Source organism: Carassius auratus, chromosome 10 (genome assembly GCF_003368295.1).
Source record: "Carassius auratus strain Wakin chromosome 10, ASM336829v1, whole genome shotgun sequence".
In the NCBI taxonomy this organism is placed as follows: domain Eukaryota; kingdom Metazoa; phylum Chordata; class Actinopteri; order Cypriniformes; family Cyprinidae; genus Carassius; species Carassius auratus.
The window spans coordinates 18,319,518-18,347,078 of NC_039252.1; the positions used below are offsets into that span (position 1 = coordinate 18,319,518).

At 32.8% G+C, this 27,561-nt stretch overlaps 2 protein-coding genes across 6 annotated transcripts; one reads left to right on the forward strand and one right to left on the reverse strand.

Moving 5' to 3' along the window:
• Window positions 1-81: 81 nt before the first annotated feature.
• Window positions 82-14,535, forward strand: grk5 (G protein-coupled receptor kinase 5). Of its 2 annotated transcripts, none has more exons than XM_026274188.1 (16): window positions 82-318; window positions 2,666-2,764; window positions 3,316-3,428; window positions 3,902-3,979; window positions 4,144-4,217; window positions 4,301-4,393; window positions 5,275-5,338; window positions 5,437-5,577; window positions 6,283-6,473; window positions 6,586-6,623; window positions 8,407-8,496; window positions 9,095-9,303; window positions 9,455-9,595; window positions 10,874-11,011; window positions 11,498-11,680; window positions 14,004-14,535. In XM_026274188.1, the coding sequence occupies exons 1-16, from the start codon at window positions 267-269 to the stop codon at window positions 14,016-14,018; spliced, it is 1,719 nt and encodes a 572-aa protein (XP_026129973.1). In that variant the 5' UTR covers window positions 82-266; the 3' UTR covers window positions 14,019-14,535. The 2 variants fall into 2 exon arrangements, with proteins under 2 accessions (XP_026129973.1, XP_026129972.1); XM_026274187.1 differs by having other exon boundaries at window positions 13,999-14,534.
• On the reverse strand, window positions 13,930-27,239 carry ash2l (ash2 like, histone lysine methyltransferase complex subunit). Of its 4 annotated transcripts, XM_026274184.1 has the most exons (18): window positions 27,120-27,239; window positions 26,215-26,281; window positions 24,521-24,666; window positions 24,354-24,442; window positions 23,312-23,406; window positions 23,132-23,227; window positions 22,966-23,061; window positions 22,204-22,279; window positions 22,092-22,127; window positions 21,639-21,741; window positions 20,022-20,239; window positions 19,442-19,609; window positions 19,168-19,361; window positions 17,662-17,754; window positions 17,482-17,580; window positions 16,746-16,805; window positions 15,384-15,529; window positions 13,930-14,061 (listed from the first exon to the last, which is right to left on the reverse strand). In XM_026274184.1, the coding sequence occupies exons 1-17, from the start codon at window positions 27,215-27,217 to the stop codon at window positions 15,422-15,424; spliced, it is 1,842 nt and encodes a 613-aa protein (XP_026129969.1). In that variant the 5' UTR covers window positions 27,218-27,239; the 3' UTR covers window positions 13,930-14,061; window positions 15,384-15,421. The 4 variants fall into 4 exon arrangements, with proteins under 4 accessions (XP_026129969.1, XP_026129970.1, XP_026129968.1 ...); XM_026274185.1 differs by lacking the exon at window positions 13,930-14,061 and having other exon boundaries at window positions 14,961-15,529; window positions 22,092-22,109; XM_026274183.1 differs by lacking the exon at window positions 13,930-14,061 and having other exon boundaries at window positions 14,961-15,529.
• Window positions 27,240-27,561: the final 322 nt, after the last annotated feature.

Here is a 27,561-nt window from a genome sequence, read left to right on the forward strand (position 1 = left end):
CATCTGTGCAGGTGAAAGAAGATTGGACGACGCAGCAGATGAAAGCAGAACAAGAAAGTTGAGTTTTCACTTGTCACTGAAGGCTTCAGTCTGACAGCATGCATGCTATTAAAGCACACAGAGGATGTTAAGTTATCTTAAGAACTGAGTGCATGACTAATTGCATGTCTACGTATGCAATAATTCAGTGCACTTTAGGAAAAAATTTAATAAATCTGTGATAAATGCAGAAATCCCAGTTTGGTTGACTTTCATCAGCTGCAGAGATGGAGATTGAGTCGATGGTGGCAAACTGTGCACTTATAAAAGCACGAGAAGGTAAGAATATTTATACAACTGATTAAGAGATGGATTTTTAGGAACAGTGTACATCAGAATAATAACATGTTTGAATGAGATTTAACATATTGTAAATGTTTTTAAAGTAAATCATTAGAGAATGTTTGATGAGAAAACACTTATTTTAGTTTTTTTACTTTTAAGATTTCATGTGTTTTTTGCTTGTAACTGTTTGTGAAATTTACTTCTAAAATTACTCAAATTGTTTCTACACCAAATTTGTTTGTATATAGTCAAAAAAATATAGTTCATTTCACAATTAATTTCTAATAAACAGCAAGTAACGCATTGTATTAAAAATTAGATTTTGAAGTAGAGAGACTGAAATAGAATTTTCTTGTAAAATGTATCTGATAGCTACTTTTTGTTTTATTTACATCTTTCATTCAAATTTAAATCAAAGTAAAAGTAAAAATAAAATTTTATGGGTAGCCAAAATGCTTTTGGGTAGTACACATGTGCTGCGGTGTAATACTATTCTGCTGATTATTTTACAATTACAATGATTTATGAAACTATAAGTGCTTTTAAAAATACATTCACACTGCAGCTCTTTACATATGAACTAGAGAAGACAAGATTTTGATAAAAATAATAAAATGAAACTCAAACACTGCAAGTAAATTTCACTTTTATATACAAAGAAATGAGAAGTAACACGTTAAATTAAGACATTTTGAAGTAGAAAACAGTATTTTCTTTTAAATGGTACTTTAATAATCTTTGTTTTACTTCACAGAAATCATTTATCACAGTGTTAAGGACCTAAAAGACTTTTCCCTCACATTCATATAAACTCTAACCTAAAATCTTTTTGTTTTTATTACATGTCGACACAAGCACGTTTTAAGTTTAATGTCTCATAGGTTCGCTTCAAAACCTTATGCAAAACCATAAACTGTGATGTTTTTCAGCGTTCGGTTTAGTTCCCTATTCCTCTGAGCAAAAGAAACGGCACATTCAACATATTTTAGCTTGCACTTCTAACCTGAGATACTCTTGACCTCAAACAAAACCAGTCGCACAATGCCTTTGACGTCATACGGGCCTTGCATCACAAACAGGTCTGACTTCTTTCGTCTGTAAGCAATCCATCTAATCTGTACGCTAAAAATAGATTCAGTTGCATGTTTTGTCAACTTTAGACAAAAAGTTCTTCAGAACTAACTGTTTGAGTGAACAGGTACAAGTCGATAACACTTTCTCACATAATAAAGCTGTAGTTGTTTGTGTGGAGAAGAGTATTGTCGGGGTGAAGGAGTCTGTAAGGTGTCTTCTCATATCTGATATCTACAGTTCCTACAGCTTCATTCCCACTGCTATTTTTAGCACAAGCTCGTATAGTAGAGGATGCTGTGGATTCTTTTCAGCTTTACTGTCAACAAACTGTCATTCAAACAGAACACACACACACACACACACACACACACACACACACACACACACACACACACTGTGATTAATAAAGCAACTATGTTTCCAAAACAAACATTTCTATAGTGACTATAAGTGCACTGCTGGTCCAAAACACCAAAAGTCACCTTTTGAAGTACTTAGAATAAGAAACATAAATAATATTATTATTCATGAATCTATTTTTAGGTAGATGTCATTTAGGTATTTCTAAAAAATGTGAAGGATGCACAGTTATGGATGGCTAAAGTATTCTAAAAGAGATTATTACATAAAAGATAATCACAAATAATGTGTTTCTCTCATGTTTATTTATTTCTTTATGAGTCTAAATAGTTTTTATTTAATACAGTAATTTATTTAAAGTTTTATTTTCATTTTATTTTCATACACACATATGTTTACATTGTAATAGTATTTATTGTACATTTATTTTATTTTGTTTTAGTTCATTATTATCTTATTCTCAATAATGTTAGTTAAGTATAATAATAATGTTAGTTAAGTATAATAATACTATAATAAAATATGAAAAGCACAATTATGGATGGCTAAACTATTTCCTAAAATAAATTTATTACATTAAAAAAATATTTTTTATTTTTTATTTAAGCATTTTTGTTGTGTTTCTCTTGTGTTTTATGGATGGCTAAAGTAATCTAAATCAGACTGAATAAAATACATATTAAAACCAATCATTAAATGTACCTTTTTAATTTGGAATATTTCATGGAAACACACATGCAGTGTTATTTCATGATATCTAAATGTCTTTTTTAACATGAATGATTTTGGAACGACACATAACAGACAAATCATTCTGAATTTGATTCCTTGAACTAGAATCAGAAGATCTTTGCTGCCTCTTATATTATATTCAGCTGTGAACGTATTTTTGGTATCTGTTGTGCAGAAGGCAATGGTGGGAACCGTAAAGGAAGGAGTCGAAAATGGAAGGAATTTCTGCGTTTCCCGCACATAAACGAATGCACAGAGCTGGAGATGAGTATCGGTGAGAAGAAGCTTAAGTTTAGTTTTTACAGTGTTATTTCATTATTTGCAGTTCAGTTTATATACAGTGCACATATGGGACCCTGGACCACAAAACCAGATGAGTTAAATAAGATGATTAAATAATCTTTCCACTAACGTGTGAATAGATACAACTATTTGAAAATCTGAGGGTGCAAAAAAATCTAAATATTGAAAAAACATCTTTAAAGTTGTCCAAATGAATTCTTAGCAATGCATATTAAAAATCAAAAATGAAGTTTTGATATATTTACGGTAGAAAATTTACAAAATATCTTCATGGAACATGATCTTTACTTAATATCCTAATGATTTTTGACCCATACAATGAATCGATGGCTATTGCTACAAATACGCCTGTGCTACTTATGATGCTTTTGTGCTCCAGGGTCACAAATACACCATAACTTTGGGAAAACATCAAATTATCAATATTATAAATGTTGGATAATGTCCTGATTGTTGTTTTTAAGCAGCAATAATATATTTGTGATTAATTGCATGAATTCACTGTTCTTTTCTGTCCTTCAGAGCGAGATTATTACAGTCTGTGTGTCAACCAGCCCATCGGAAATCAACTCTTCCGTCTTTTCTGTGCAACTAAATCTGATCTGCAGCACTGCATCGACCTGTTGGATCAAACCGTATGATCTTCTGTCTTATACCAGGCTTCTGAAATGGACTTGAATTGATGTGAAGCTAATAATGCATTGAACGGCATGCAATATTAAAATAAACAACTGGAGAATTGAATAAAATTTTTATGTTGCAGTTCAAATTCAATCGCAATGTATGGCAAAAAAAAAAAACATTATATATATTTATTATACAATTGTGCATAATTGCATGCAAATAACTCTAAGCCAAACCCTCATTCTAACCCTAACAATATAGTTAGTACATAAAGTTAATTAATATTACTCAGTCCATCTGTTACACATTTGAAACAACATGCTGCTTGCCATTTATTTGTAATTATTTGTGAAATTGACTTGCAATTTCTGAGTGAAAAAGAATCATGCATCAAATTGATATCAGTGTATATGAACATTTACGTGAGCTGAATTATCTATTTTACATTTTGTGAAATACAATTTGTTTGTTTTTTCTCTTTCAGGCCGAATATGAGGTGACACCGGATGACAAGAGAAAAAACTTTGGAAAAGAACTCATCAACAAATATCTGACCTCACAGGTTTTTAAACATTCATTTATTCCTTTCACCTATTTTCCAATCTGATAATCAAAACTTAATATTGCATTTATTGCAGAAAACATCACTAACTTGTCTTAACTACAAGAAAAGATGAGTGTTCCACCTGAAGGAAGGAGTTTTCACGCTCATGTATGTGTTTTTAGTCCTCTAGGGTGCGTGCCATTGTAGACTGGGAACTTGAGAAGTGCAGTGAAAATATATTCAGCAGCTGCCAAAAGTCAGTTCCTCAAGTTTGGTTGTCAATGCATCTGTACATGTGTGTCTGTGAGCATTGATGTAACATGTGTTTTGATCTTGCAGGGCACTTCATGAGTATCTGAGTGGAGCTCCATTTGCGGAGTACCTCAAAAGCATGTATTTTGACCGATTCCTGCAGTGGAAGATGGTTGAGAGGTTAGTGTGGATCCTTTTAAAGGAACAGTTCACCTAAAAATGAACATTTGCTGGAAATGTGCTCAGGATCAGACCATCTAAGATTAGGATGAGTTTGTTTCTTCATCAGATTTGGAGAAATGTAGCATTGCATCAGTGTCTCATCAATGGATCCTCTGCAGTGAATGGGTGCCGTCAGAATGAGAGTCCAAACAGCTGATAAAAACATCACAAAAATCAACAAGTAATCCAGAGCACTCCAGTCCATCTGTTAATGTCTTGTAAAGACAAACGCTGAAACAAATCCATCAAGACATTTTTTTTACTTCAGATCATCACTTCCGGCTGAAAGGAGAGTCTATAATCCATAATAATGCGTAAACCAGTGAAAAACTAATCTTTTCTGAATCAGGAGAGAAATCTGCACATATCAAGAACTGTTTAAAAGCCAAAACAGCTCTAAACAAATCTGTGGGAGGATTTTAATGTGAAAGACAACCGGAGATGGTTTTTTTCACATCAGGAAGTAATATTATTGATTATGGACTTATATTTTAGCCAGAAGCTAAAAACATCTTCATGATGGATTTGTTTCTTCTTTTGTCTTCACAAGATGTTAACTGATAGACTGGAGTGGTGTGGATTATTGTGATGTTTTTATCAGCTGTTTGGACTCTCTTTCTGACGGCACCCATTCCCTGCAGAGCATCCATTGATGAGACACTGATGCAATGCTACATTTCTCCAAATCTGATGAAGAAACTAACTTGGATGTCTTAAGTAAAGTTTCAGCAATTGTTATTTTTCATCATTAGCTATTCATCATTAAAGCATCACGAGCAATGCTGTGTCCTTCAGGAAATGCTTAGAACAGACTTTGATATTTCTTTTAATCCCTGCAGACGTCCGATCACCCGAGATTTATTTCGAGAGTACCGTGTTTTGGGAAAGGGTGGGTTTGGAGAGGTGAGACCAATTCTTTTACAGTGGAGAAGATAATCATACCCACAGAAGCTTATAATGGAAATAAAGAGAACAGCGTAACGTGACGCCTCTGGTTCCAGGTGTGTGCGTATCAGTCCCGAGCATCAGGGAAAATGTACGCCTGTAAGAAACTGGAGAAGAAGCGTATTAAGAAGCAGAGAGGAGAAGCCATGGCCCTCAACGAGAAACAGATTCTAGAACGAGTCAACAGCAGATTTGTGGTGAGATTTCTGATTATTATCAGTAACCAAGTCTCATGTTTTTGACGTAAATGTTTATGCTTTAATGACAATTTCAGCTCCGTTGAATCTCACAAAACAGGTTCAGGTCAGATTTAGCTCCCAGATCAAAGACAGAAAGAAGATTTTATAAATATCTTCAAAACATTTATACAGAAGTTGCTGTAAAAATTACTTTACATACAGCTATTTCATGTAGCTTTTATATGTATGTTATTTTTATTGTAACTTACACAGTGTATGCATGAAAAATATAGACCTTAAAGAATGTAGACATATAAAAATATATAATATATAGTATATATTTTAATTAAGAATGAAGACTATAAATGTGTGTGTGTGGTGTGTATGTCTGTGTGTGTATATATATATATATATATATATATATATATATATATATATATATATATGCACATACACACAAACACACACACACACATTACAGTTCAATAAATATGTTTCCGTCTGTATATCAACAGACCTGATATATCTAATATTTATAGAACTGTAAAAAAGTATTTATTGTATACAAATATATTTTAATAGTAGTAAAAATCTTTTTCTTTAAGCAAAACTTATTGAATTCTTTTATGTTTTGTTATTCTTGGTCTCCTGTATGTATTTGGTAATAAACTAGAAGCTGTTTTTTATTATTTTGCTGTGTGTTTGTTTATCTGGATGTGTCAGGTCAGTTTAGCATACGCTTACGAGACGAAACAGGCTCTTTGTCTGGTGCTGACGCTGATGAACGGAGGAGACCTGAGGTATCACATCTATAACATGGGCACCTCAGGACTCAAAAAAGAAAGTGTACAGTTTTACGCTGCTGAGATCCTGTGCGGCTTGAGCCATCTTCATAAAGAGTCCATTGTTTATAGGTAGGTTAATGCACAGGACACAGTTGACAGAGTTTCTAGAAAACTACCTGTGAGGAAGAACTCAAACAGATAGAGGCTGTCTCATAATTAGGTTTTGTTTTGTTTCTATCAGAGATTTAAAGCCAGAAAACATTCTGCTGGATGATAATGGTATGTAAACTTCCCCATAAAAACAAAAAGACGTTTCCTGCCCATTCAAGCTTTGTAACATTCCCTTCAGTGTCTAACATTTCCATTAACTTTCTATTTTTGGCATAATCAACCAGGAAACATTTCTCCGAAATGATTTTCACTATCAAAAATGAGGAAATGCAAGCACTACAGGGAATGTCAGCTTGAACATTTGTTGTCGTTTGACCTTATTAACCTGTTGCATAAAATTACGATAAGATTTTTTAATACAATGACTTAAAAAATGACTTAAAAAAAGTCTAAAGCAAATGTTGTTGCATGAGATCAAGTGTGTGTTTCTGTGCTTAAATATTGAAGGGTGCAAGGTGCAAAATGTTGGTGAAATTAAGTATGGAACTGTTTCCAACAAGGAATATAAAATAAAAAAGATAACTCCCTTTTTTATCTAATCACAAAATAAATTAAAAAAAGGTAATTGCTTTTTATCTCACAATCGATTTATTTTTAGTTGTTGATGCAATAGTAGGTCAAATTACTCACAATTCTAAATCAAAAGAAAAACATATCAAAATAACATATCAAAGATTGTTAGATATAAATTCAGGCAATTCCCATGGCATTGAAATACTAACAAACATGCTTTCATAGTTAAATTAAAGCTGCGGTAGGTAACTTTTGACGCTCTAGCGGTTAATAAACAGAACTGCTTGCGTCTTGCGGAAGAACATCGTAGCCGGAGCTACTTCTCTCTGTTTATGTCTATGAAGAATCACAAAGGTACTGGGTTACTCCGCCGCGGTATCCCCGAACCAATCTAAAATAGTCCGAATATAAACACTTATTATAGGTGCACCCTAGTGATTCAGGACAAGCTAAAAACACGGTTTGGAAAATGGATTCATGGTGTACTCGCTTATTATATACATTTTTCTACATTTTGAACACAAACAAAGTTACGGACCGCAGCTCTGATTGGTTGTTTCTTGAGCGGATGAATTTCTGCAAATGGCAATAGGACACTGGGAGGAGCCAGAGGAGCTTGATTTTTTCACAGATTATCTGTCTCATATTCTACTGTCAGGACATAATGACAGGTTTAATAAATATGTAAAAAATATATTTTTTACAAAAGTTACCTACTGCAGCTTTAATAGTTCACCCAAAACTGAGAATTCTGTCATTAATTACTCAGCCTCATGTCGTTCCAAACTTTTAAGACCCTTGTTCATCTTTGGAATGTAAATTAAGATATTTTTTAGGTTTTTTTAACCTCCATAGACAGCGAGTTTGTTCAACACTCTTAAAAATAAAGATGCTTCAAAAGGTTCTTCAAGCGATGGCATAGAATAGCCATTTTTGATTCCTCAAAGAACCATTCAGTCAAAGGTTCTTTAAAGAACCATCTCTTTCTTATTTTTTTACAATTTGAAGAACCTTCTTTTGCCACAAAGAAGATTTTATGAAACAGAAAGATTCTTCAGGTGTTAAAGGTTCTTTAGGGAACCATTTAGACAAAAAGGTTCTTCTGTAGCATCGTGAAGCACTTTTATTTTTAAGAGTGAAGGACCAGAAACACAGTAAGAACTTTATTAAATGAGCCCAAGGAAATGCAAAGAAAACTAAAATAATGACTTTTTATTCGCCACGCGTTGTATAGAGCTGTTATCAGGACCTTTGGAAGTCTAGATCAGGGTAATATATCTTAACCTAGAAAGATAAAAGAAAAAACTTAAATAATTTATTTTTTTACTTGTTAGATGATGTGGTGTTAATCATAATTTTGCTATCTGTTTTCTGACAGGTCATATTCGGATCTCTGATTTAGGACTAGCTGTAATCTTGCCAGAAGAAAAACTTGTGAAGGGCAGAGTGGGAACAGCCGGATATATGGGTATGAAAATCATCTTAGTAAATTATACTTGACACACAAAAAAATTAAATATAGGATATATTTTTGCACTACTGCTCACTAATGCTGCATTCATTTGATAAAAATAAAGTAAAAGAGTGATAAAGTAAAATATTATTTTTACAATTTCAAATAACAATAAACAGGTTAAAATTGTATTTATTTTTGTGATACATTTTTTGAAACATTTCTGATTATTATTAATGTTGAAAACAGATGTGCTGCACAATATTTTGATACATTGTATTTTTCCGGATTATTTGATGAATAGAAAGTTCAAAAGAACAGCAATGATTTGAGATTGAATCTTTTGTATCACTGTAAATGTCATTACTGCCACTTCTTTTAATCAATTTAATGCATCCTTGCTGAACATAAAATATTGTTTCTTGCAAAAATAAATCTATTTTTAGGACCATCAAGATTTGCATGCCATTAAGTTAATGATAACTATGAGCAAATTATCATTAAAATAATGTCACAATAATAATTATAATAAAAAAAACAATCTTATTTGTCCTACATTTTAATAAATTTTCTTCATGCAAAATATTTTTTTACTTATTTTTGACATCTTTAGCACCAGAAGTCATTATAAACACACCATACGGTGTAAGTGTGGACTGGTGGGGACTCGGGTGTCTAATTTACGAAATGACGGATGGAAATCCTCCGTTCCGCAAATATAAGGAACGACAGCCGAGAAAGGAGATGGAAAGGCGAGTTCTGGAGATGATCGAAAATTACGGGAAGAAGTTTGACGAGGACACCACAAGCATCTGTAAAAGCGTGAGGCTGCATTTTATGCACTGTTGAATCAGTACAATCCTCCTCTGTTTTCACTGATCTGATCTGATCTAATCTAAATCTCGGTCTGATTAGGTCTTACTTTCTATTTAAAAAGAATACTATAAATATTTCAGATTGTTTTATGATTTAGCTCCTGGCTAAAAACACAAAGGAGCGATTGGGCTGCAAATCTGAACGAGGATCAGAGGTCATCAAAGGTCACTCGTTCTTTAAGGACATCAATTTTACGAGACTTGAGGCAGGAATGATGACGCCACCCTTTGTTCCCGACGTGAGTGACCTTTCTGATTATTATTAATGTTAACACAGCTGTGCTGCTTCATATCTTTTCGAAATTGATACATTTTAGTATTCACGATTCTTCAATGATTATAAAATTTAAAAAAGAACGGCATTTAACTGAAATAGAAATTTTTTGTAACATTATAAATGTCTTTACTACAATAGCGTTTTAGAGCATCATTGAAAAAAATTAAAATTTAAGATTACGAGATTAAAGCCATAATATTGTAAGAATAAAGTGGAAATATTACAAGAATAAAGTCGAAACATTACGAGAATAAAGTTGAAATTTTACGAGAATAAAGTCAAAATGTTTCGAGAATAAAGTTGAAATTTTACGAGAATAAAGTCAAAATGTTTCGAGAATAAAGTTGAAATATTACAAGAATAAAGTCGAATTAATACGAGAATAAAGTCGAAATAATACGAGAATAAAGTTGAAATATTACAAGAATAAAGTCGAAATGTTTCGAGAATAAAGTCGAAATATTACAAGAATAAAGTCGAAATAATACGAGAATAAAATCGAAATAATACAAGAATAAAGTGCAAAGTATTTCGAGAATATAGTGGAATTATTACGAGAATAAAGTGGAAATATTACAAGAATAAAGTTTAAATATTACGAGAATAAAGTTTAAATATTACGAGAATAAAGTCGAAATGTTTCGAGAATAAAGTCAAAATATTACAAGAATAAAGTCGAAATAATACGAGAATAAAGTTGAAATATTTCGAGAATAAAGTTGAAATATTACAAGAATAAAGTCGAAATAATATGAGAATAAAGTTGAAATGTTTCGAGAATAAAGTCGTAATACTACGAGAAAAAAGTCTAAATGTTTAGAGAATAAAGTCAAAATACTTTGAGAATAGTCAAAATATTAAGAGACTAAAGTCAAAATGTTTTGAGAATAAAGTCGTAATAGGCCTACCACGAGAATAAAGTCGAAATATTACAAGATGAAAGTTGAAATATTACGAGATTAAAGTCTAAATATTTCGAGAATAAAGTAAATACTATGAGATTAAAGTCGAAATACTTTGCGAATAAAGTAAAAATATTACGAGAATGAAGTCTAAATGTTTCGAGAATAAAGTCATGATAGGCCTACTACAAAAATAAAGTCGAAATATTAAGAGATTAAAGTCGAAATATTACGAGAATTAAGTCGAAATGTTTCAAAATAAAGTTGAAATATTATGAGAATAAAGTCAACAAAGTCAATAAAGTCAAACAATCATGTGATGTTATTCTCTCCACCAGCCGAGAGCCGTTTACTGCGCAGACGTCCTGGACATCGATCAGTTCTCCACCGTTAAAGGAGTGAGCCTCGATGAGGTCGATCAGCATTTCTATAGCAAGTTTAACACGGGAAGCGTGACAGTGCCCTGGCAGAATGAGGTAAGGAAGAAACATCAGAGTAAGAAGGACAATTTATGCTCAACTTTTTATATGTGTCCTTGGAGTACAAAAGCAGTCTTAAATCTCTGGGGTATATTTGTAGCAATAGTCATCAATATGTTGTATGGCTCAAAATTTAATGCCAAAAATCATTAGTAAATTAAGTAAATCTCATGTTCCATGAAGATATTTAGTAAATTTCCTACTGTAAATATATCAAAACTTAATTTTTGATTAGTAATATGAATTGCTGAGAACTTAATTTGGACAACTTTAAAGATGATTTTCTCATTATTTAGATTTTTTTTGCACCCTCAGATTCCAGATTTTCAAATCTCTCTGTCAAATATTGTCCTCCTAACAAACCATTTATCAATTGAAAGCTTATTTAGTCAACTTTCAGATGATGTATAAATCCCAGTTTAAAAAGATTTACTCTTACAACTGGTTTGTGGTGACATATATGCTTTTATAAAATCAATTTAGATGATAGAGACCGAGTGCTTCAAAGACCTGAATGTGTTCGGGCCACGAGGAACAAGAACACCAGATCTGGACCGCAGCGTTTTGATCCGAAAGACCAGCTCAGAGACTCAACTCATCAATCGGAGTCCTAATGAATGCGGTGGACACCGACACCGGCTGCTGAACCGAATCTTCAAGAGACGTGTAAGGAGCCATTTCAAATGACAATTCTGCACTTTATTACACTCAAACTAGCTATGTTTACATGCACACAAATAGCGGGCTAGTAATTTGATGAAAAGGACTTCATCTGAATACCTCAATCGGTCCGACTGAGCTATATCCAAACAAAATTTTGATCAGATTGAAAGAAAAAAAGTTATGGAAGCCAAAACAGGTTCATAAAAATTAGTTGCCCATTTTTCAACTAATTAAAAAAAAAATTCTCATAATTCTAAGAATTTAAAGATACAAACTCACAACTGCGAGAAAAAGTAACAATTGTAAGATAGAAACTAAATTGTGTGGAAAAAAGGCAGAATTGTGAGTTAAACTCAATTTATGAAAATTTTGTATTATGCTGAATATTCAAAGGTCATTGTCAAATTCATGACACAACAACCTTACATCTTGCAGTTCTCTAAATTCTGAGAAGGAAAATATGAATTGTGAGATAAAAAGTCGCAAGTCAGAATTATGATTTATAAACACGCAATTGCTCATGTACTGAGGAGTTAAAGGAACACTCCATTTTCTAACTCCCCTAGAGTTAAACAGTTGTGTTTTACTGTTTTCAAATCCATTCAGCTGATCTCCGGGTTTGGATGTAGCACTTTTAGCTTAGCTTAGCATAGATCATTGAATCTGATTAGACCGTTAGCATCTCGCTCAAAAATTACCAAAGAGTTTAAATATTTTTCCTATTTAAAACTTGAATCTTCTGTACTTACATCGTGTACTAAGACCGACGAACAATGAAAAGTTACGATTTTCTAAACTGATATGGCTAGGAACTATACTCTCATTGCGCCGTAATAATCAAGGAACTTTGCTGCCAAAAATCAAAAGACTGTTAAAATGGAAAAGTTTAAGTACTTTTTGATTCATCATTCACCATTATCTGCTCTGCTGTTTTTGACCAGTTGTCTCTTTCCTTTTTGAGAGACAACTTAGCTAAAAAGAAACCATCTACCTGCTTAATAGATATCATTACTTCTTGATTTTATAAGAATGTTTTGAAACCCTTGGACCGAAAATTTAGGAAATCATAAACAGTAATCTTGCCTCAGTTGTACCTCTAAAATTTTTTAACATGCAATAGTGGAACCATTGATTAAGAAATCAAATTTGGAGACCTTGATTCTTGATAATTTTAGACCTATCTTAAAACTTCCGTTCCTTTCCAAAATATAAGAGAAGGTTGTTTTAATCAATTACGATACTTTTTAAGTCAACATGGTTTGCCGCAAGTGTTTTAGTCTGGTTTTAAATCCCTCCACAGCACAGAAACTGGATCTTAAGGCTGCTTTCGACACTGTAGACCATAACACCTAGATTTCTCGGTTGGAGCGTTACATTGGAGTTTGGGGAACTGCGCTGGAGTGGTTTAGATCTTAACTATGTGACGGAAGTTTCTCAGTTCGCCTTGGGAGATTTTGTGTCATTCTCTGCATCTCTCTCTGGTGTGGTGTCCCTCAGGGTTCTATTCTAGGACCTTATTTTATTTTCCAGTTGAGGAAATTATCAGGAGTCAAGTCTTTATTGTCTTTTAATGATTTTGAAAGGGTCATACATGCTTTTATCTTGACCTTGACCTTTCTGATTTAATACAACCGCATGATCCATCAATCTTGGTTGTACCTTGACCAAAAGCAGGGGTGACTGGGCTTTTGATTTCGCAGCTCCAAATCTCTGGAATAACTTGCCCCTAAATGATACTTGCTGTTTTTAAATCCAGTCTTAAAACATATTTTTAATATCTGGCATTCAACTCAGTGTAAGAGCTGTTTTATGTGTTTTGTTAGCGTTAATATCTGTTATTTTAGCTTTGTGCTTGTACAGCACTTTAGTGAACAATTCTTGTTTTAAAAAAAGTGCTCTATAAATAAACTTTGATTTGATTGCAAGAAAAAAGTAAGAAATGTGAGCTAAGTCACAATTCTTATTAATTCTGAGATATAAATCTGAGTTTATATCTTACAATTCTGACTTTGCAAAAGCCACAGTTAACAAAAAATACTGCTTTGATTAATATAATATTCTGTTATTTAGGCTACAACTTACACTTTTGTATTTAAATAACTCCCACCTGTTGCAAAATTCCAGTAACTTTTGTCATATGATATTTATAGCTCCACAAATAGCTCTTAAAAAGGAATGTCATGCCAAATATGGTGAAGATACTCAGCTATGTTGTCAATTTTTTTTTTCAGTTTATAACATTGAATATTAATGCCATTGACAAATATAATTCAGAATAATAAAAGTAAAAAAATGTCTCCTTTGTATTTCCATTGTTGTAGCACAGGGGGCAGTCAGCTGATCCCATATATCGCTCCTTATCCAGCCAGGATTCTGAATGACTTCTGCAGAAGAGGACAAAACAAAACACCGTCCTTTCATCTTCATAATTCCTGATTCATGTAAAAGACAGATGGCTTCCTCACTGTAGAGGTTGTTTAAAGTGGCAGTGCTTATTGAAAAGACTTGTATTTACTGTATTACAAACCCTACAGTCTACAGGGTTTGAGTACTTTTCTCAAGTTTTCATAAGACCAAAAAAAACCCGCTATTCAATGTTTTATACTCTCAGTTTGTAAATAAAAGACAAAATCAGTTTGCAAATGTCCTTTTTTTCATGCTTTTATACTACAAAAAAAAACTGATTTATGTTTTATAAGCTCAATTTTTAAATAAAATTCTAAATCAGTGTGCAAATGTGTTTTCATGCTTTTATATTACAAAAAAATCTGATTTATATTTGACATGCACAATTTTTAGATAGACAAAATCAGTTTGCAAATGTCTTTTTTCTGCTTTTATATTACAAACAAAAAACTGATTTATTGTTTTATATGCTCAATTTATAAATAAAAGACTAAATCAGTCTGCAAATGTCTTTTTTCATGCTTTTATATAACAAACAAAAAACTGATTTGTTTTATATGCTCAATTTATAAATAAAATTCTAAATCAGTGTGCAAATGAATTTTTTAATGCTTTCATATTCCATAAAAATCTGATTTATATTTGACATGCTCAATTTTTAAATAAAAGACAAAATCAGTTTGCAAATGTCTTTTTTCTGCTTTTATATTACAAACAAAAAACTGATTTATTGTCTTATATGCTCAATTTATAAATAAAATACTAAATCAGTCTGCAAATGACTTTTTTCATGCTTTCATATTGTAAAAAAAAAAAAAAAAAACATTTATTTTATATGCTCAATTTGTAGATAAAAGACAAAATCAGTGAGCAAATGTTTACCATTTAGATTACTTTATTAAAACAAGATTGTGTATAAAACATGGTTTCTAAAAAAACAAAACAATCATATTTTACATCTATCTGAATGACAACAAATCAATTAACAAACAAACAGCTGATAAAAACCATGAATGGAAACCCATGGCATCTGAGAACACTGTTAAACACAGCACAACACACAAAACCGAACATCAGGCTTCAACAGGTTCACATTCAGTCGGATTCATCTATAAACATCACAATCTGGTGCAGAGTGAGGTTTCATTAAATAAAAACCAAAATATGAGAAATGCAAGCTGACTTATGAAAAAGTCATTTTGAATGCTGCATAGAAAACAATAGCAGAATATGAGTGTAACCAAATGATTTAATACATAACAGAAAATGCTGTGTACTATTGAGAATGGTAGATGAAAACCTGTTTTCAGCCTTATGGGTGGTGGATTTGGCATGGATTTAACCCTCCCATGGGGGGCTCCGTCGCCCATCTACTTCTGTCTCCACATGGTACAGCAAATCAGCCAGTGTGTGTTCAGTCACAGCAGCCCAACCCATGTCACTCATCTGATGATATACAACACACACTCGATGATGCAATCATGGATAACAGCTCAAAACATCACAGACTGTTGTGCTTCAACATAAAGCAGAAACTCATATCAGGCAATATAGCTCAAATATGTTGTGATTAAATGCAAAATATTGATATAAAATGGCTTATGAAGGGTGATGCTTTTCAAATTCAACATTTATTGTTGGCAAGAAAATTAGAATTCTAAAGCAGAAAGAAAAAGAGAGTAAAACAGTTGTAAATATCAATGCACGCTTTCCTATACTGCTTTTCACTAAAAGGATAATTCTATTTTTTTTTTTTATTATATCATTTTGATTTAAATGCAGATATATACACATTTATTATAGTTAATAAAAACTAAAACCATAAATGTTTTTTTACTGAAATAAAATGTAAATAAAAATAATAACAATAATAAAAATGATAAGTATAAACCAACAAAAAATATATATTATATTTTAGGCAGTTCCCAAAGCAACCTTTAACATTTTTTTTTTTTAGTTTCACTTTATTTACTAAAAAAAACATAATATTATAATAAAAAAAATGTTTAGGCTAAAACAATACCTAATAAAAATTACAAATAAAATGCATTAATTTTTTTAATTTTAAAAATCTAAAAACATTTTAATTTGATTTCAGCTAGTTGTCTTAACATTTAGTTTACCGTGATTTACTCAAATAAAAAGCTAAACAAAATTGAATAAAACTATATAGACATTTAAACAAACAAAAAACTAATAAATAAATACAAATAAAATGAAAAATGACAAAAACAACAAAATGACTCAATTAAAATTAAAACACAAAATACAAATGTAAAAGCTTATTATAGTCAATAATATTTAAATAACAATATATATTTCATGACACCGGAATGCACAGCGATTTATTCTTTTACAAAAAGATTTAAGCAAAACAAAAACGAGGCCCTCCCAGCCAGTTCCCATGAATCTCCTGTTATGCATTAATACTACGTCACACATAGCATTAATGTCTTCTCTGGAATCAAGGGCTGAGCCAAAGCCTTTAATTATAATGGGGAGTACAATGACTTAAGTCTCTGTATCAGTCAGTGTGGCACTGCTATGATTTAATGGACACAAAACATCAACTATAACAGAAATATCTCCAACATGAACATATCAAGAACTATGGTAACAGGAAAAGTATTCAAGTTTAAAAAATGTTGTATTTGACACTCACCGGCTGATACTTGATGTCTTTCGGTGGGTATTTAAAGTGAGGTCCAAAATTAACAGACACCTGGAAAAAGCAAACAGCATCCACTCATTTCAGTTCAGATGTGTGACATAATCATCATCATCTTAACTCTTTCATAACTGCACCATCTAGTGTACGGACAGAGTATACAGACAAACTCTTTGATAAACACCTCCGAGCGCTCAAACTTATTCAGATTAGCACAAAGAAGAAAAAATGTGTACCTATACTCGTGCTGAAAAGCTTGAGATTAGTAAGATTTTTTCAATATTTGAATTTTAAAATTGAGCAAGGATGCATTCAGTTGCTAAAAAGTGACAGTGAAGACATGTATAATGTTACAAAAGATGCTGTTCTTTTAAACTTTCTGTTCATTAAATAATCCTCAGAAATGTATCAGTTTACACAAAAATAAACGGTTTTCAACACTGATAATAATCAGAAATGTTTCTCAGCATATCTGAATGATTTCTGAAGATCATGTGACACTGAAAGACTGGAGGAATGATGCTGAAAATACAGCTGAGCACATTTAATGTTACATTAAATGACACTTTTGATTAAAAACATCCCCTAAACTTGGGAACGGTAGTATGTGCATGAGTGGTTGTGGGTGATTAAAAGCATTATACGGTGCAAAACAGCATATTAGATCCTAGTACCTACCTAGATTTACTCCCATAAAATAAAAAACAACTTTCAGATGGTTTTCACGTACCGTGCAGCTCTTGTAGAGGGATATGGCGGGGTAATACATGCCCTCAAACAGATCCTCGTAGGCCACACCTTGATTCACTCCGTTCTTAAAAAATATAATCTGAACAAAAACCATGCATTAGTGAGGACATCACAATCAAATAACCATGTGAACATGAATATAATGCAGTGAAACACTCACTCGACTGGAGCTGGTGGGTTTTAAACTCTTCTCAGCCTTATCCACGTAATCTTTCTCTTCAAAGTACAAGTAGCTTTTGAATTTGATCAGGGCCTTGGAGAAAAATGAACATTATTATTAACGGCTCAATGGATCACAAATCTCACGGTTTTTGGATCAGCAAGAAAATATAAAACTATTTCAAATGTAACTTTGCTTCCCATTTATAACTTAAAGCCAAGTACTTCTTGGATAACACAGCAAAGAAACTACTAGCCTAACTATGAAAGTTCAAACATTATTAAAGAGACAAGAAAACATTATTAAAGAGACAAGAATAAATAAAAACAAATGCAGAAATTACAAGCATAGCCAAATAAAACAGAACAAAGTTACTGTTATTCTGGTACAAAAATGTTATAATTCGGGTAAAATAACACTGCAAAGTGGTCAGTCTATAAATTATAGATCATTGACAAAGTGTTTTGTTGTTTGATAAGCATTTAATGACAGCAGCAGTTATTTATAGGCTGCTGTCACTTTAAGAGCTGAAGCACAGATCCAATATAATGATATAGATCTAGTTTCTTTCTCAGCTGTTTTCATTCACCTTTTATTCCTTTACCAGAATTATTGTCGAGATCGGTGTGTTGTCAAAATTTGTTGTGTATGTGTGTGTTCTGAGGATTCAGTTCAGTGTTCACACTGCACGAGTAACAAATAGAGATCCCTTTTGGTTGGAATGGTTTAAAATTGCTCACACGTGTAAACACGTACAATTTATAATCTTTCACTCTATTATGTTTAAAGTTTGCAATTAATCCGCAGATCACATGTATGTCGAACCGTGAGGCTCTGTCCGTTCAACTACTAATTACCATGTAAATTATTGATGAACAAAATGCACATTTTACAAAAAAACAAATGTAAGTTTCCATTTAGCAGAAAAATGAAACTTAAAATAAAGATTATTTAGCAGTTTGATTAATAAATTTATTTATTAACCAACACAGAGTTGTATATATAAATTTATCCTCTGCAGTGAATGGGTGCCGTCATTATGAGACTCATAACAGCTGATAAAAAACATTTAAATCCATTCCATCACTCCAATCTATCAGTTAACATCTGGAGAACCCAAAAGCTGTGTGTTTGTAAGAAACAAATCCATCATTAAGTTATTTACCGAAAATAATCCATAATAACGCTTCCTGCTGTGAAAGATTCTCACATAAAAATACACTCAAAAGACATGAACTGATGGACTGGAGTGGTGTGGATTATTGTGATGTTTTTATCAGCTGTTTGGACTCTCATTCTGACGGCACCCATTCACTACAGAGCATCCATTGATGAGACACTGATGCAATGCTACATTTCTACAAATCTTATGAAGACACAAACTCATCTAGATCTAGGATGGTAAACTTTCATGTTTGGGTGAGCTATTCCTTTTAGTTAATCGCAAGTTAAATCGCATTTTCATCTGAAGGTCAAATAAAAAAAAAAGATTTCATGTGCTCATACTTTGTCCTTGTATGTGTCAGGCAGAGCCTTGGCGGTTTCGGTGCCGTCTGGAAGCTCAATGTAGAAGCCCAAGATGTCGCCCTGTCCGTATCCGTCAGAGTAATGCTTTCCCATGGACTGATGGAAGCGTGTTCCTTTCTTACTGCGCCACGAGTAGCTGAACTTATCATAACCCAGAGGAGCTTGAAGGTTTCCTGAGATGAGAGACACATGACGGATGCTGTAAATACACGAACGCTTCTGTAAGTGTTAGCAGTGTTGTTACAGGACTGACCTAAAGGCTGTGACCAGCCCAGTCGAGCCGCGGTGTCCGGTGGCATCTCATCCACAATGACCTCAAAATACCACGCGCCCTTTCTGACCCCATGAGACGCTCGGACCATCGAGTAACCCTTCTCTCCGGTCACCGTCAAGCGGTCATCTGAAATCTTTAGCTGCGGAGCTGAAATCGAGATAAGGATGCATTAAGCAATTGAGCAGGAGGTTTATCTACAGAGGTGGCCAAAATGATAAGAACACTAGCTAAATAATGGTTTTAAGTCGGTTATTTATATCTTTTGTTGTATAACTTCTGTTAAAGGTGACATTTTATATTGCCACTTTTTAAATTATGTAATATAAAGTCCCCAGAATGTGTCTGTAAAGTTTCAGCACAGAAATGCCTATTTTGAGTGGAAGCAGTTTTTGGTGCCTGTCTCTTTAAATGCAAATGAGCTGCTGTTCCCCGCCCCTTTTCTAGAATAGATCTGTGTCATTACCTCTTAAATAAATCTGCTTTGGTTGTGATTATTTTGTGATTATTCTTATCATACTGGCCACCTCTGTATGTCAGATGTTATGGATGACACCTGTACCTCGGTCATGCAGCGCCAGCAGCACTCTCTCGTACAGACACGCGCGGTACAGGTCTCCAGGGATGGGCTTCCCAGCCCAGCAGTCCAGCTCCAGTTTTTCCGGGTCGGGAGCGTGGGGATCCGGTTCGGCTAGGATGTAGCGGTACCCGTCTTTATTGAAGGGGTGCTCGAGAGGATAACCATGAGGTGGCAGGCGCTGCGCTGAGAACAGCGGATCACTAAACCAGAGCTAAGCACAATCAGATCTATACAGCAGGAGTATATATTCATTTAATGCCACGTCAGTATCTTAGGATATTTCATCAGATCTATAAAACACAATCAGGTATAATTTACCTACATGATTTTTGTTCTAAATTACTTATTTTGGGGAATTGGGTGAAAAAGCACCGTTCATTATTAGATGTTAATTCAAGTTGATTAAATAATATTAACAGATACATATTTTGATTATAATGATGTATTCGTAAATTTTGAAATTAACTAGCGGTTTTAAGTATTTCACATTTTTTGTTCAAATATTTAAGACATTACATTTTTAATTATACTAATTTAATGTTTTTAAATTCTAAAAGGTCCTAATTTCTATGTTAGCATGTAAAATAAATTATAAATAAATAAATAAAAGGATAAAACACAATCAGATATCATAATACAAGTAAAAAAATTGAACTAAATGTCTTTTGTTCTAAATTACTTCATTTGGGGACTTAATGGAAGAAGTATTGGCCAAAAATTGGGCGAAAAAAAATAAAAATAATTTTGGCAACACTTTACAACAAGTATCCAATATTGAATGCTTTAACAAACAATGAGAAATACATTTGTTACAGTATTTATTATTCTTGGTTAACATAAGGCAATAAAAATACAACTGTTCGTTATTAGTGCATGTTAGCTCAGGTCTATTAAATAATATTAACAGATACATCTTTTGATTTTAATAATGCATTAGTAAATGTATTTTTTTAAATTACCTAACATTAATAAATGTAAAAAAAAATAAAATTAAATAAAAATTAAATAAATCTTGCTAGTTCATGTTAACTAAAGTTAACAAATAGAATCTTAATGTTACGTGTTAACAGAATTTTAAATTATAATTTTTAATTAAATTATGCATTCTACAAAATTTTATACATTTTTTGCAAAAACAAAAAAACTTCTACAAGGACATCTGTATATTTAAAAAAAATCTAATATTTTAAAAATATTTAAAAAGCTTTGTTTACATTTTTTTTTAAAAAGTAAAAAAAAGTTTTTTCGTTTGTTTGTTACCTGTTGAAGTAAAGGTTTCAGTTCATCTATTTTTGATATGTGCGTGAGGAGAATGATTAAATCATTATCTTTTTTTTCTGTTTTATGACTTACATTCAAGAATAACAGATCAAAACAGAAAAAAGTTTTTGGGACAGATTGAATTTCGATATGTGGACATCACACTCAAAAAAGATTTCAAGTTGGCAGTGAATGACACTGTGATTAAACATCACAGTTTCCAAAAAAAAAACTAAACCTGCACAAATGAATAATTCACAACCAGATCAATAAAATGCATTTACAAAATAGAGTGGATTTTCATTTCATAATGAGTTGAAGATGCGTTTGTTGTGGTACCTGCGTGTTCTCTTGGCCGCTCCAGCCGCGGCTGCGTCCTGTTGCTGCTGTTGTTTGCGTTTGGCTCCTCGGCCTTTACCCGTAGCAGCTGGAGGAAGCCCACCTGTGACAGAAACAGAGCTTCAAACCTCGGCCGGATTCATCCAACATCAACCTAAAGCCCAAACGCTTGCAGCAGAGCAGCCCAGGGATCGAGTTCAATCTAAAGGCCACAGCGTTTGACAAACACCATTAAGCGTCAAAGCAATACTCCTCAGTCCACTCATACATGCCAAAAGCCATGACGGTTAGATTTCAGTGTCTGAGAGGGTAAAGAGGGGGCGCAAGCACACAGAAACATGAATTAGTGCTGCAGATCGAGCAGATGAGCCCAAGCAAGTCAATGCAAAGCAAAGGAGAAGTTACAGGAGCACCAAACATCAGTCTTCCACACGTGAAACGCTCCATATTCACCTGAAAAAGTCGATCCACCTGGAATACAACGCACAGCTTTAAAGACACTCCCTAAGCATTGGGATCAAATATACAGCTTTAATCATTTCTGGAGTTTAGAGTGGAGTTTTACCATTTAACCCTGCAGAGCCCGTGATAGCCGTCATCTGCTTCTGGTTGTCATACGACGGTCCAATATTGGCCAGATCCTGAGGAAAACCAAACACAGAACGTGGTAGAACAAAAGTCATAAGATAAATACAAAGAAAAACTGGGCATGTTAAAAAAAATTGTAAAATACAACGCAATAAAAGATTTTACGCAGTTGTAATTAAAGCAGATTACTGGAGTAAATTTTACAAGACAATATTTTTATTTCAAGATTTCAGGTTTAATTGAACGGGATACTTGCCATGTTTGATTTTGTTTTTTCATACATTTTCTGCATGTGTAAAATATACAAATGACCTATGAGCTTTTGCAGTACGCAACTAGAGCACAAGTATCCCACAATGCATCCCCTTGATTCATTATTTGACATAGCCTTCCGAGACTAAAATGCTAAATAAGTGTCCATTGCATTAAACCTGCAACATACCAATGGCATTCTACTGTTAATTGCTGCCTACTGCACTTCATTTGTGACCCTGGAGCACAAAACCAGATTAAGTATAAATTTTCAGATTTCTAAATCATCTGAAAGTTGAATAAACAATCTTTCCATTGACGTAAGGTTTGTTAGGATCTGAAAATATTCGGCCGAGATACAACAATTTGAAAATCTGGAATCTGAGGGTGCACAAAAAAAGAGCAAGTCAGATTTTCACGACATTAAGAACTTGTGTGTGATTCTGAAGCATTGTGATCACATGATCTGATCTCTATAAAGTCGCACCTGATCGAGCAAGCCGAACTTGGGATAGTCCTCTTCAGGGTCTTTACTGCCGGGGTCTGGATGTTCTTTCACCAGGAAAACATCACGCTCTTTACTCTGAGTCCAAACAACAAGAGTCAGCATTTCTAAAGCTCCATAAACCTTCAAGTGACTTCAAATGACTCACCATAGTCTTGACGATATTATTAGGCCATGTGAGTTTGCCGGGCCTCTGACGGGTCGTCATGCACTCCCAGTATTTGTCAATGAAGGGTATGATGTCCTTCACAAGAGAACAAATAACACGACTGAAAGCACACATGAAACACATGGCACTGCATTCACTTAACTACAGCGGAAAGCGTACCTTATCTTTAGAGAACATAGTTTTGGGATGCTCCTCTTGAGTTCTGGACTTCCAGGTCAGATTTGCCAAAGCAGTGAGACACATCTCCTTCAGATCTGTGGATAGACGCGGAGATGAATGCAATACAGATACTGGAGCTACACAATCTCAATAAAACTAAATTTTTTAGTGTAAACATAAATTTTTTTTTTAATTAAGTAATCTTTTACATTTGATTAATTATAACAATTATAATATTTATTATTATTATTATTGTAATCAATAATAATAAAAGTGTGATAAAGAAATGAAGACATAAATATTGGTATTGTAACAGTTGTAAACAAAAAAATTATTTTTATTTTTAATTTCAAAATATTTTTTGCTTTTATTTAGCACTTTTTATCATAAATAAGCAATTATCACAGTAATAATAAAGTTTGATGGTTTAACATTTAAAAATTAAGAAATTAAGACAGACATATATTAGTATCATAACGAGTTGTAATGTAAACTAAAATAATCGCAAAATAAATATTTCCTTTTTTTATTTAGTAATTCTAACAATCAATTGAGAAACAATTACAACATTAATAATTATATTATTATCATGGTTATTATAAAAAATAAAAGGTTAAATGTTTGAAAATGAAAGAAATTAAGATGAATTTTAATTCAGGTATTTTAATTTTACATTTGTAACAAACTAAAATTACTCTCATTATGAATATTATTATGATTTCATTTCTTATAATAAAATATTTGTTTTTATGAAGTAATTTCCATTAATAATTACATTAATATTAAAGAAAAACAACTAGCAGTAATTTTATTAATTACAACAATAATAATATTAATACTAAATAGGATCGGGGGAAATAATAATAATAACAATATCAAAGCAATATTTATTTAAATTACAAAATTTGGGGCAAAATTGCACAGCCTTTTTAAAACAAAATTTTTACCCCCCAAAAAATTGCAGCCCTATTACACACTGCATAACAGCTACGTAACAATTCAAACAGCAGCATCCAAAAGCAAGTCAAACTGATCCACTCACTCGCTTGTTTCCTCAAAAAGTAGGTGTTTCCGCTGTGGTGACACACATTGCAGTGAAACACATAATTGGTGACGAACGGCAGGCAATTTCTGCAGGAAAGAAGAAAGGGTCAGAGTAAGAACATGCATGTGAGACACCCGTCCATCTGCGTCAGGACACAAACGTACGCCGTGTCGATGCTGAACGTGTCCGCCGTGAACCACTTCATGCACAGAGCACACTGCAGCTCCACTTCCCCGAGCTGACGGCCGTTCTCATCGTCTCCAGACCCTGTCTGTGCGTCCGCCGCCTCCGAACTGTCCCCCGCCGTGTCCTGAGCACACACACAGACACTATACTGAATCTCAACACAAAACAGCACATTCTCAAGCCATCTGACATCTTTCCAAGTGATCCCAGGGACATAGAAACAAAATATTAGGACTTTTCCCAACCTCAGGGTTAGGAGTCAAACTCCCTAACCACTAGGCCACGCCTTCCCTTATGTATGCATGAGGGTTAGATTATTGAGTGTGCAGGTCGTTTCAAGAGTGATAGAAAAAAATATATTTTCATGCATTTCAAATGTTTCAAAATGTGGAAACCACTCATTTCATCACACTGACTGCACTATTATTTGTAAAACAGGGGCTTTATGGAGTGTGTGTATACATGGTTAGAAGTTTAACAGTTTATATTTCATTAATTTAAAGAAATGAACAAGTGTCTCGTTAAGTGGCCAACCAGCTTATTCCTGCTTGAAAAGCTAAATGTTATTTGTAGTGTAAAAGACATCAGCTTTGAAGCACATGCTGATTGATGGACTAGCATTACTCAAAATGAATCACTAACTTCCAGCAACACTACATTCAGTGAAGGTAAAAATTAAATTATTATTTAAATTAAGGTAACAGTAAGTAATGAACAGTACCGAGCATTGAGTAGTTGAGTATCGTGCATTTTTCCGTACCATTATTTTTTAATAGTTGTTAAATTATTTTGATGGAACCGGAATAGGAACATTTCTAACGATTCCCAACCATAATTAGGACATTAAAAATTATGGGGAAAAAATAACTCTAAAAATCCATAAATCGGTGCTCTTTGGATGCAGGATTTTTTTGTATCATCAAAACACTCATAAATCCAAGGCACTTGAGTGGTGTTAAAATATATCAAAGCCTTAATTCAAATGGCTTTAAAATGTAAAAACAACACATTTGTGCAACGACGCATTGCGGCTAAGTTGATTCATGAGTATTTAAAAACATATTAGGACTTTTTATTCACAAAATGTTATACTTATGTAAAGAGAATGGATTATGATAAAGGATTAAGCTGAAGCATTATTTTAACTAAAAATAATTATTAACTAAAAAATAAACTAAATAAAACTATGCAATTAACTGGAATAGCGATTAAACAAATAATATAAATATTAGATTAGATACAAAAATTTAAATAAAAAATTACAAATGTTTCTTTGACAACTAATCAAAATAAATAAGTTTAATAAATTAAAATAGAAATAAAACTTAAAGCTAAACACAAACATATAAAAACAAAAACAAATTACATATAACAAAGTAGTAAATGAAAAGTAAAACGGCTAATTCAAAATATTAATTTACTACGTAAATAAAAATAAAAGCTAATTTAAAATATACAAAAATATTTAAATGTACCTGTATAATACATAATTATAGTAAAAACATAAAAATCATTATTTTTTTATAGAACAATATAACCATTACATAAACATTTAAAGAAGATAAACCCACTTATAAATCATTCACAATAAGAGCATAATATTTGTTAATAAAGTAAATCATGAGGTTTGATTTTATGCTGAATATGATTCATCATGTGAGAAATGCCATACCATAGTCTCTTTTCCACTCGACGACTCCGTCTCCATGTTTGTGGTCAGATCTCCAAATGATGCATCTCTGCAAAAACACACGTGACAATATGAGATATTAAACCTACAAGAGATGATCAGTAACTTAATCCTAACCATGAGCACATATAGTGTGCTCATGGTTAGGATTAAGTTACTGATCATTTCTTGTAGGTTTAATATCTCATATTATCAATCGCATCCAAAATAAAAGTTGCTTACATAATATGTGTGTGTGCGGTGTATATTTATTTTGTGTATATAAATACACACACATGCATGTATATTTCAGAAAAATATTTGTATAAATTAAATACATTTATTTGTATTTAAATTGTATGAATAAATATAGATGTATAAATAAATGTAAGTAACTAAAAAATATATACTGTCTACATTTACGTATGGATAATCAATATACACAACATACAATTATATATTTTGCAAACAAAAACTTTTATTTTGTATGCGATTAATCATTTGACAGAGCTAATATATATATATATATATATATATATATATATATATATATATATATATACACACACACACACACACATCACACGAACCCACAAAGAGAACATAATGAACGATTTTGTATTATTTATTTATTTTAGCAAGGACCTTAACGGTAAATAAGGTCAAATCATGATAGAATACATTAAACAATATCAGTATGTAAACATCAGATTAATAGAACCGCACATCACAGAGAAACAAACCGATCCAGCAGCACACAGACACGATATTAACTTAAACAGAGGGAGATCGAAAAAACCCTTAGCGAACTATTAATATCACAGCTGTACAATGTAGATCTGATCACGTCTCTAATCACTAAATATTAATGTTTTTCCTGATTAAAGCATGATTTTATTGATTCTCACCCTTCTGCTGTGTCTCTCTCGGGCACAGATCCCGCTTCTGCCGCCATCTTTGAAATAACGACATTCATTGAAATCTCGCGATAACACGACAGCGTCATCGCGACCAGGCTATCCGTGATTCACGCGGTGATCAGACACACGCTGACACCTGCAGGACAACTGTGTGTGCGTGTGTGTGTGTGTGTGTGTGTGTGTGTGTGTGTGTGTGTGCGTGTGGTGTGTGTTGGGGGTTCGATTCCGCGAGAACACGATAAAAATTGATAGCCTGAATGCACTATAGGGCTGCTAACTGCATAAATACAGTTTAATTTCCCTACGTTTTTATTATTTTATTAATCTAAGTTTTAGTTTAGTAAGGAAAATATAGAAAAATGTAATTTGTGTTTAATGCTAGTTAAATTTCACATATAAGAAACACAAATAAAAAACTACACAAAAAATA